We start from the raw sequence: 11,408 nt of genomic DNA, 5'->3' as shown, positions 1-11,408 counted from the left end.
TATTATTCTTTTGGGGAGGGGGGAGGTGTTTTGGGGGGAGGGGTTGATTCAACCACAGTGACGACATGGTTAGTGCTGCTAACATGCTCTGGGTAGAAGACTCAAGTCAAAATAGTTTAGTAGCTTTTTTAATATTTATGTATGTTTTCTGTGTTTGTTTTTTTGTTGGCCAGGTATTTCGATCCGTGAAAAGGAGTCTTGGTTCTATTTCAAAACTTGAGCAAGAAACTGTCCATTTTCATTTCATTCATTTTATTTTTCGGGATAAACATTTCACAGAAATACAATAACATACAGTTTACAAAAATTACAGAATAGGACACACAAGACATACAAAGGACAAGTGAACAGTATTTAACCAGCTCCCGCTGGATTACCCAAAAGAAACATGGTTTCTGTCGAGGGGCTCTCCAACTGGTTAAACAGAAAACAATGAGAACAACTAAAGATATAGATTGATACAATATAAAAAATATAAGGCTTGACATAAATAACATACTTGTGGGTAAAAATTGTGGTAAGATGAAAAGGGGAAGAAATAAGCACTTCTAGGAGTAGTATGCGCTAATTCAACCAGCTTCAAGGCAAAAAAAGGGCAAGCGCGTAAATTACATTGCAATAGAGGTTGTTGCAAGTGAAAAAATGCCGTTGTGATCACTTTACATTCTCCCTACCAATTCAAAGGCGTGCGCAGGGTTGCGTTCATGAATAATCATGTTTAGTTTTCACTAAGCCAATCGGAGTCGAGTTTTCAAAAGCGGTAGCTGATGGCGAAAGGAAAGTCCATTCCCTCCACGCACACTTTAGGCTGTCGGTAATCATCGATTTGGTAGTTGTTCGAACAGAAAGTGCTGCGAAAGTCATGGTTTTACTCCACTGATCCAGAGGTAAGTCACATTTTTAAAAGTACTTGGAAAACCCAAAGGAAATCTGCAACTTTGAAGGTTTTGTGAAAAATAAATTCCATAGAAGCTGAGGTTTAAAGTGAATGGTTTGCTATCCAGTTCACATGGGTACGAACAGATCACAGAGGTTAGCGTCTGTAGAAACAGGTTGCGTGTTCGCCTTGGAATGGCACGCATGAATGAATCTAGCTTGATACAGGTGCACGCATTGTTATTGCCTCGGCAATGAACAGGTGTAACGACAAGCGTTGTGGATTGCGTATTGTGCGCTTACGGGTATTTGTAAATGGATATTTTTCCAAGGTTTAGCTAAGCTACTGCGTGATGTAATATTTTTCAACCGGTTGAAGTATTGGGGGCAATTTATTTCTGGTGTTGGAAAAAGTTCCGTACTCGGATAACGAGACATCCGAAATGTGATGATATGTCCTAAAAAGTCTTAGCAGGGAAATTATTGAGTTTTTGAGTCTCTGAGTCGTAGGTGGCCGTGTTTTTTGCTCAGGATACCCAGGAATGTACAGAACTTGATCCCAGATTTTTGTTTTCATTGGGATGACATATAATAACTGTATGTTTTTACATGGTTTTTAGATGGTGAAGACAAGTTTATTCTTCTTCTGACAAGCGCAATTTTTTAAGGCAAAAATACATTTTCATTTAGATTTATTAATGCTTTCATTTGTATTGTTTCATTTGTTGTTGTCATTTTCATAGAACTTGAAAGGACAGTAACAAAGTTTTAAACATTCAAAGGGTCCAATTAATTACATTTCTGTCACCTGTTTGTTCTTCTTTCCCCTTATCAAAATGATAGATGAAGAGATGGACAATGTTGTGACACACCCAAAAACCCTGGGGGTAAAAAAACATGCTCTGATGCATCCAAATTCAATCTGCAGTTCATATTGATGTTAAAGTGGCGTTGAAAACTTTGCCACAAATCCCCACAGTCAAACATAAACATAAAATTTGAAAACTGAGACATGCTGGGAATGTCAGCCTTGTGGGTACTTTGGGTGCTGTGGTGTAGTTTTCTGGTTTCCTCCACCGCGGGCCAAAACGTCAACCAGCAAGCCTGCGAGACAACGAACAGTGATGGCACCAGGCAGTACCGCGCATGCCTGGCCGACGCAGAGGTGCTGTACAACCTCAACATCTTGCCCACCGTGGAACCCGAAGATTACACCTGTGGCTTCGGCCCAACTGATAGAGAAAACATATACTGCACTCTGGTGAGTGAGTACAGTTTACAGGTCTGCTGATATGTTGATTTCCTCTTTTCAGAACAATTTCTTTAAAGATATGCCCTGTATTTTGTTCATTTTTAGCACACGATATAAGTCTCAAACTGAGTAGCATTTGTTTGCGATGTAAAATGAAATACGTGTATCACACACAAACATTGGCCTATGCTAGGATTGGCTTGTTAGGTCCTGTAACTTTTCAACCTCTTGTCATTTAAATGTAAGCTGGTTTCCAGCAGCTTTTTCACTTTTTTGCAATTTAAATACTTCAATGTCCTTTAATCCCCTTTTCATTTTCTTTCTTTATGTCAAAAGATTACTTCCAACCAAGGGTGTTGTAAGGACTTGGGGGGGGGCGAATCACTTATCAGCAACAAACTAACAAACCATTAACAGTGAAAAGGGTCAATTCTAGGATGTTGTCAAGCACCTCCTTTCAGGGGAGGGAGGGTTGTGTTACTTTTTCTTTTCTGTTTCCCCGTTTTTAATGTTTCAGGTTTTGGGGGGTTGGGGGTGTTGAGTGCCCCTACTCCTCTCCCCACCCCCCAATGATGCCCATGCTTTCAACCCACTGTACTTACATGTATAATTGAGTCTTGGGTGAATGGGAAGTTTTATCTTGGACACATGGTGTTTGAGAAAGCCAATCTTCAAATAATTATAATTTTACTGTCTTTGACAAAACCACATTTTTATTACTGTTGCAATCCATTTGAAAGCTAAATTAGACACAAAGAAATCTACTTTGCAATTGTCTGTAGGGGTGGAGTACAAATCAATTTTTAATTTGCTGCATGACAAAAGCTCAATGAGTCATAGTTCATTGTGTGGCGGTGCGCCATTAGGCGTGTCACATGTTGGAGCAGAGGTTTCAATAATCAAAGAGCAGCTGTTACTGTTGCCATGACTACAGGCCTCAAAGGAACAGCCTAGTTGCACTCTGTTCTCAGAAAAATGAAACAGTTGAATTTTTCATACCAGTGGACTGTTTATAGATGTTGACATCAAATGGAAAACGATCTTACTAATTAGCTGGGAATCAGCAGTGTAGCTGTACTCTGACCTAGAAATTGTCATGTGAGATGGTATAGTATCCAGTTACTTGTCTTCCCTGCAATTGAAGTCACTTGCATAGCTGCATATTAAAAAAATTCTGTGTGTGGTTTCAATTAGTTTGGAAAGAGATATCAAAGAAAAAGTGATTAATTAACTTCAAAATTGGTAAGTCTCAGCTAGTCAGTGCATTCTGTTCAGTGAAATACTAAAATAGCAATTCATCCTGCATCCTGCAATTCATCCTGTCTACACAAATGCCTGTCAGATTTTTAAAGAAAATGGTCACACTTCCTCATTTTATACTTTTTTAATATAAAGGTAATTTTGGGGGATTATTCTGAGGGCTAAAATGTTAATCATCAACGAGTTCTGGACAATCAAGGCATATTTTACTGATTTTACCTTTCACTGTTTTGGACCTAAGACAGAAATGACTGAGTATATATACATGTTATTGTAACACTGGTACAAAGTTAATGCTAATTTCTCATTTGTTGCTGAATGACGCAGTTTGTTACTGCTGAGTGCATTGCTCCCTCCCTTCCTCGCCCTGAAAAAGTGATTTGCAACCGTGAACATGCATTGATATCAGACACTATTCCTGCGTCCTAAATTTGTTTTACAGGACGTCTCGCAGACATGCAGCTTGTGCGACGCGTCCAACAGCAGCCTGTCCCACCCGCCCAGGTACAGCTATGACCAGCCTGTCCCGGGCCAGCCCACCTGGTGGCAGTCCATCACCTGGTACAACTACCCCACCCCACTGGAGGTCACGCTGACTCTGTCCCTTAACCACTCCTACACGGTCAACAGCGACATCAGGATGGTTTTCCAGTCCAGCCTGCCCCGCCGCATGGTTCTGGAGAAGTCCTCGGACTACGGCCAGTCCTGGCAGCCATACCAGTACTACGCCCACAGCTGCAGTTATTTCCAGATGACCGCCGCGAACAGCCCCAGCACCCCGACAGAGGTCATCTGCAGTGAGGGTTACAGCAGTGGGCCTCAGACGGTGTTCTACTCAGGTGGAGAGGTCATATTTGCTGTGCAGGACCGCCTTTCTCTCCTGACGACCTCTCCCTTCCCAGACATCTTCCAGAGGGCGTATGAGAATGCCACCGATTTGAAGGCATTTCTAGAACTGACCGACTTGCGGTTGAGGTTATTATACCCTGCAACGGATGGCCTTGAATGGACTCAACAGTACCAGAGCCTCATTCAGTACTACTATGGCATATCCAACATTGATACTTTCCTCATGTAGGTTTATATATTTATCCTTTTATTTTTCTTTTGGCTTTCAGGGAAGATTTAATCAATGTTTGCCGATTTGCTTTTCCGTTCATGTATTTTCTGTGTGAAATACAAATTTGGTGCGCAGTTTTAGAACAGACAGATAGGAAAAAGATATCTGAAAATTTGTGCATACATGTAGGTGCCAATCCATTGTTTTGTGTGTGTGTGTTTCTTTGTTTTATTTGTTTTTTGGGGGTGGCATTTTTATATTGTTTTGTTTTTTTCTGTTTTGTTTTTGTTTTGTTTGTGTGTTTGTTATGTGTTTGGTTTTGTTTTGTTCCAGATAGATGTTCCTTAACATTTACACTTGCTCTTACATTATCAACTTATCTTCAATGTTAATTCAGCAAATTTGAATTTGAAGTCCAAAGCATGGATTTGATATCAAAAATAGTCTAACATCAATAAAGGATGTACAAATAATAACTCCCTTGATTGACTTTGATAATACATTACATAATTTATGAAATTCTTATTGTATGAAAGTACATTTTGTTTTCTGAGAAAAAAATTAGTACTGGTTCTGTCATTTGAGGATTGTGGGTCGTGAAGTTGTGTTATAAATGAGTGGTTAAATTTGACTGTGAAGTTAATTCGATGTTAAAAGGCATTTTGGCAAAATGCACCAGAAGTCAACTCAGATGGGAAACTCACCATTACATCATAATTCACAGTTCAAGTGGTGTAAGCATGAAGTGGATATTACAAAGGCAAAAAAAATGCATCATCAGGAAGAAAGCACATGCATAAAAGGTTTTGTGCTGTGCAAGTCTGAGTCTAACTTCTTCAGAACGTGAAAACTTCCCACTGTAATATTTCCATAATACTTGGCATGGTCAGCAACTTAGCTGTTCGTGTTCTTTTTAGAATTTCATTCAATTTCACTGAAATTCATTTGTGCAGACTTTGCAAATATTGATTCAAAGGTGCTTTCAAAATCCCTCAACAGATGTAACTGCAACCTACACGGCAAGTACTGTTCCGTGGATGATAACTCCGAGACTGTGTGTCAGTGTTCACACAACACCATGGGCAAGAACTGTGAGCAGTGCCTCCCTCTGTATAACAACCGGCCTTGGTCGGTCGGTTCCACCCTTCCGTTTCCAGTGGGGACTGCAAATGAATGTGAAAGTAGGTGTCACCTTTAAAAATGCTCAAAATAACAATGTTTTCTGATATTTGTTGGCTCTTTTACAGGATCAAAGTGTTTAAATTCACTGAACTGTGAGCCAGATAAGTCAAGAAAAACTGGAACAATGAAAGCTATTATTTCTGGTTGGCATTTAACCTTGAAGCTCCTGCAGTTTTCAAAACAGGTTCAACAGGTGGTTGTAAAGGATTTCATTTAGGATTTGGGAAAGAAGATTCTAGCATCAATCAGTTGACGTGGGGCTTGTCAGTCATTGAAACATTCATTTGTTTTTCACAATGGGATTGGGGGGGGTAAGTTTTTTTAGAAGAATGCCCTGGGATGATTTGAATTGCTCTTAAATCAGCTTTTCCTTCAACCAGAAATTGATTTCAAGTCAACTTACCTGTTTGTCTTACGGTTCATTTCACACTGCCTTCCCTATTTTTGCTGTTTTTTAACTAGAATGCATTTGCAATGAGCATAGCGACAGTTGCACATATGACTCGTTCCTTGGGCAAGGTGTATGCAATGATTGTAGGGACAACACGGCTGGTCCGTCCTGTGATATCTGTGTAAGTGGTTACTTCCGAAATACCAGCATCTCAGCAAGCAGCCCAGAGTCCTGTATTGGTAAGTTACCTTTTTGTATGTTTTTCAGAAGAAACATTTGAGCAGCCATCATCGGGAGGCAGTGTCATGTTTTACAGAAAGTTTCATTATCTGTAGACCACGCACAATCTGAAATTTCCTCCCCCCAAGTCAACAAAGACACATCAAAAGCAGAGACTTGGACACTGTTGCTGCTGTGTGCTTAGAGTCCATGCAAAGAAGCAACCGATTCAAGTGCCTATGAAGATTTTTTTTAATTGCATCTCCATTTTGACACATTTTAAAACAATAAAATTACTTGTTTTGCTTACCTTTCCGTTGGTCATATGCTTTGCTCTCCGTTTTTCTACAGAATGTTCGAAAGTTTTGACTGTGGCCGACTGTAACGTGTATGTCTATGGGTGGTGGTTTTCCTTGGTCCATGTATCATTCTGAGTCAGAGCTGGAACTTTCATATGCATCCTGACATGGCCAGTTAGACTGGTCTGAACATGTGCAGTAATGATTTTCAAGAGTTTATTGAAATGTATTCAGTGAAAACTGTGGATTGGTCTGTCACAGAATGCAACTGTGAGCCCCTCGGGACAGTGGAGAATGACACAAGTTGTGCCCAGTTTTCCATAGACGGCAAGCTCATCGGTCAGTGTAACTGCACTGAGAATGTGGAGGGCCGTGCTTGCGACGTTTGTATGGACGAGTACTATGGACTGCTCCAGGTTGACCCACAGGGGACATGTAAAGGTTAGTGACTGCTGTCACCGGCTCAAGGTGACCAACCCTACAAAAGTCAGGCCAACAATCTGAGAGGATTGCATTAATGTTTTGAAGTGTGTGAATGAAAAGGACATTAAAATAAGTTTTAAGTAACAGGTTTGCGGTAGCACCATGCAAAATATCTCTTGTGTAAGTATGTGTGGTTCTAAAAGGATGGTACATGTACCTTACAGAACCACACCTACTAAAAAAAGAGATATTTTTGTATGGTGCTACAGTAACCTGTGCCTGCTTCACCATGAAAAGCATCAAATCTCAAAATAAACTTTACTTAGCAAAGAGTGTTATTGAGCTCTCTGTGTTCATACGTTGTCACACGTCTTTATGTTTGTCTTCCATTATAAAAGAGAAGAGCATTGACAGACAGAAGCATTTTACACTGAAAACAAAACAGGAAAAGCACCACAAATATTGGGCTCCTCAGTCTTCAAACAACATTTCCAATCTCTTTGGACTATCCCAGTCTGCTGTCCAATAATGTGCATAATACAGGTGCTCTAGATCTGGTGTGGTCAGTTGAATCTGAGTTGCTTTATTGAGTTTTTGGAATCGAGTGAGGTTTAATAATAAACTTGCTCAAGCTTGCTCTGTTTATTCCCATGATCTTGCATTTTTTGCCCCAGAGTGCAGTTGCAATCTCCTGGGCACAGTCAATGCCAGCAACGTCTGTGAGAAGGAGTTAGGAGCATGCCTCTGCAAGCCCAGCACAGGCAACCGTGACTGTGGACAATGCAGGGATAGTTACTATGGTTACCCAACTACAGAAAGTGAGGTATACATGTACATGTTGAACACGAATGTAAAGCCCAGGGCTCCAAAAAATTAACCACAAGTTTAGACTTCATATCATTAATGGATAGAAGTCACATCTGAAAAATCCATGCAAAGTCATCCAGATTGTTTCTTAATAATCAGAAAGAACATTGCTAAACACTGTCTCAAAAGTAAAGTAAAATGTCTGTGAGTGACTGAGGTTAACTCAAGCCAGAGTAGAAATATATGCCTAATGTTTTCACACACACAGTGTGCATGGGCAGGCCCTAACTGCATTACAAGAATGTTGTATATTCTAGGCAAGTTAAGACAGAGGTGTGGGGACATTTCTCTGTCCCCACAACAATTTTTGGTCCCCACAAAAATCGTTGCAGTGATGAGCGCCTGTCCCCAAAAACTACGGACTGTGAATGCAAGAACGCTTGTACGCATGTCACGTATTCGTAACTGACCGGAGCAAAGAATTTCAACACCTATATTTATGATTACTAAACATAACGCCTTGTTGTGGAGCGTTTGACTTGGCACAAGTTTGTGAATAATTTTAACAGAAAATTCATTCGGATTAGAACTCATGAGTGGAATGCAGCTTTGAAGACCTGCTCAGATGGTGAAAGTCCTCACTGTCCCGGCCATGTTTGTTTTTTTTTTTGTTTAGGAGTGTTCAGCGTGTGACTGCAGCATTGGAGGATCCACCTCCCCGGTATGCAACAAAGTGTCGGGTCGCTGTTCTTGCCGCCGTAACATTACAGACAGACAGTGCTCAGTCACCGAGCAAGGCTTCTACTTTGAGCTGCTTGACAGTAATCGGTCAGTGTCAGGCCCAATGTCAAGATGCTGGGTAGATTAAGAAATCTAGATTGTCTATACCTAAAATTAGATGCAGATTCTTCCAAATGTACATAATCCTGTAAACTTCTTTCAGTACACTATGGGAGACTTTGAGACGCTTGGTGGCACCAGATAAACCGGGCTGTTTTGCCAGTTCTGGGCACGTGCTCGCAGTTTTGGGCATGTATTGTAGTTTTGAGCATGCAGGCAACTGTGGAAAAGGAGTTATTTTCTCTGCCACCACTAAGCATCTCAAAGTCTCCTATTGTTCTATAACCTTATATCATTTTGTCATTTTCAGAATATCATAATCCATCAGTGTTATTTACCATTGTAATATTTAATTTCAAAGAGGCCCGTATCTAAGTTAATTCAGATTTGAATTCTGCATGTCCTCATTTTTATTATTTTTATTAAATTGACTGTGATTTTTTCTGTTGATGCTTTGTTAACAGATATGTATATTTTAGTTGAAGTCTCATTCTTGTAAATTCCTTTGCTCAGCTATGATTCATGGGAGGCCGAATCTGACTGCTTGCGTACCTCTGCCGTGCCTTTCAACCTCTTTACCGGTTCTGGCTTTCAGACTTGTTACCAGGGCAACCAGGTGACATTCAGAGGAGTCAGGGCTGTCACTAGCCTGGCTGATGCCCTGTAAGTGACACGTCATCATCCACATCCAATTTAACGTCTTTGCTACAAATTACAGAATGTTTAATATACGCACATTGTCAGTTCTTAGTAAATCAAACAGAACAAAATTGCAGCCAACAACTGTAATGCCCTTTTTCGAAAATAGACACAGTATGTTGTGGATTCTCTCGTGTATTCAAGTCTCCAAGTTTTGAAAACTTTGAATCTGTCATGCTGTTCAATTTGGCAACATTTTCAAGGGCAGATTAGCAAGTTGTGTACATGGAGCATGCTCCCAGTCCCTGCCCCTTTAATTCTCGTCCCCTTGTATTACACCTGTTTTTCTTCAAAATTGTACCCCAGAGGAGCCTTAGATTGCAATGAATAAGGTACAGAGGAATTTCACATGTTCAGGGGCTCCTGAAGGTCACACATACCCTATGCAGTAAGGGATGATATTGGTAGAACCCACAGGATAAGGTATATAGATTCACACACATTTTTGTTACCTTATGATTTGGCCCTCAAGGTTGCATCCCTTTATGAAAGCTCTGGACCCCTGATTCTCCTGATTTCATGAGAAGAGGTTTTAAAGTTTACTGGGTGTGTTTTCATGACCTCTAAACTGAAACTGAAACATGATCAAACATCAGAGTGATAAGCAGGAACATGTTTAATGTGGCCCTGAAAAATGCAGAAGTGGAACTGGTTACATCATCTAATAGAGACGAAGCAGACGACTTGTTGATGAATGTCATTTTTGTGTAGTGCTGTTGCTCGGTCATTTCACAGTTTAGAATAAATCATGTATTTTGCAACAAGAAATTTGAGGATGCTGTCATTGTTTTTTGGAGATGACCAAGAATTGCCTACTAGTTTTCCACCATTTTGACGTTGCGATGAACCAACTCCAGTCTTCCATTCTTGTTTAGTCAGAACAAAACATCACATAGGCATAACCAAAGTTGCTGAACTTCCCAACAGGTGACCTGAGCAGAAACACATTTCTGGCTGTTGCTGCAAAAACATGCCACTGGTGACTTGATGGCAGAAATTGATCAGGGACCACTTTTGAAGTAGTTTGCCAATGTTTCATTATAAAGAAATACCTGTGACATGATCGTTATGCTAAATATCATTTTTTGTATATGTCCAGGTTTTACCGTCCTGCTATCCGCTACACCTATGACTCCACTTCCCCTTGGCAGCAAGCCAATTTGAATGTTGTCGTGTCCCAGCCAGATGCTGGTTCTTCATCCTGCCCGGTGGCTGCCAACACCCCCATCTCCTCGTTGGTCATCAGCTTGCCCCCGGGCACGGCAACGGCCTGGTATGCATCGCAGGGAGAATCTCTGATGCTGGATCGGCGGTGCCGATACGACTTCACTCTGACGCTGAGCTCCAGAGGGGCCGGTGCCCAGGAAATCAAGATCGATGGGCTGGTGATCATGCCAGCCCCCAATGCCTTCTCTGTCTACACTCAAGCTGGTGAGATTTCAAATTGAAATGTTGGGCTGTGTTCAAGGTTTAATCTAATACCATGCATGATGTGCTTTTTTCAAGATGGCAACAAGGTAACTGCCAACCATTTAGTGTGATCTGAGAGCGATGTGCACATAACATTTTCGTGCACCTGATAGTATTGAGAATGCACAGTTTTACAAATGAAACAAGAGTCTATGAGGTAATACATGACACCAGCTGCCATCTCATCTCTAAAAAATCCTAAATCTACACGTTGACAGAGGTACCTAAAAGTTAACGCATAAAGAGATTTGTATGGAGATCTAAACGAGTATTATCCAACCTTTTCTGACATTTGTGATAGTACAGGGGTCCCTCAACAAATTCAATTCAATATTAATTTATACAATGAATTTGACAGGATCAGGATTTGAACCTCTAGTGCATGAACACATACCATATAAGTACTAAACCAGAGAATCTATTAAGTAAAATGTAGGCAAAGTCCCACAGAATCTTAACATCATTGCAGATGTTACAGAAATAAGCCCAGTTCTTTGATAAACGTTTGATCTAACCATCATCACTTTCAAGCATTACTTTCCCATATGACTCTTGCATATTTTTGCTTTCTGGCAAAAAAAAAACACATTTGATAAGCACAACTGCTGGATGCCTGTTTTAACTTGGAAG

At 40.6% G+C, this 11,408-nt stretch overlaps 1 protein-coding gene across 2 annotated transcripts in view; it reads left to right on the top strand.

Annotated features, from left to right (window-relative positions):
- The first annotated feature begins 660 nt into the window (after window positions 1–660).
- Window positions 661–11,408, top strand: part of LOC110987532 (laminin subunit alpha-3-like) — a 31,853-nt gene continuing 21,105 nt past the window's right edge. Inside the window, exons 1-10 of one of the 2 annotated variants that reach the window (XM_087143338.1) lie at window positions 661–887; window positions 1,720–2,137; window positions 3,831–4,462; window positions 5,448–5,629; window positions 6,093–6,260; window positions 6,801–6,980; window positions 7,637–7,785; window positions 8,446–8,597; window positions 9,123–9,272; window positions 10,408–10,739. In XM_087143338.1, the coding sequence (XP_086999464.1) occupies window positions 1,889–2,137; window positions 3,831–4,462; window positions 5,448–5,629; window positions 6,093–6,260; window positions 6,801–6,980; window positions 7,637–7,785; window positions 8,446–8,597; window positions 9,123–9,272; window positions 10,408–10,739 (2,194 nt within the window). In that variant the 5' untranslated portion in view covers window positions 661–887; window positions 1,720–1,888. The remainder of the gene's footprint in view (window positions 888–1,719; window positions 2,138–3,830; window positions 4,463–5,447; window positions 5,630–6,092; window positions 6,261–6,800; window positions 6,981–7,636; window positions 7,786–8,445; window positions 8,598–9,122; window positions 9,273–10,407; window positions 10,740–11,408) is intronic. The other variant, XM_022250326.2, reaches the window with a different exon arrangement.

The sequence above is a fragment of the Acanthaster planci genome, linkage group LG11 (genome assembly GCF_054643075.1).
Source record: "Acanthaster planci isolate LZ-2023a linkage group LG11, COTS_SCS, whole genome shotgun sequence".
NCBI lineage: Eukaryota > Metazoa > Echinodermata > Asteroidea > Valvatida > Acanthasteridae > Acanthaster > Acanthaster planci.
This window is presented reverse-complemented; position numbering and strand designations above follow the sequence as displayed.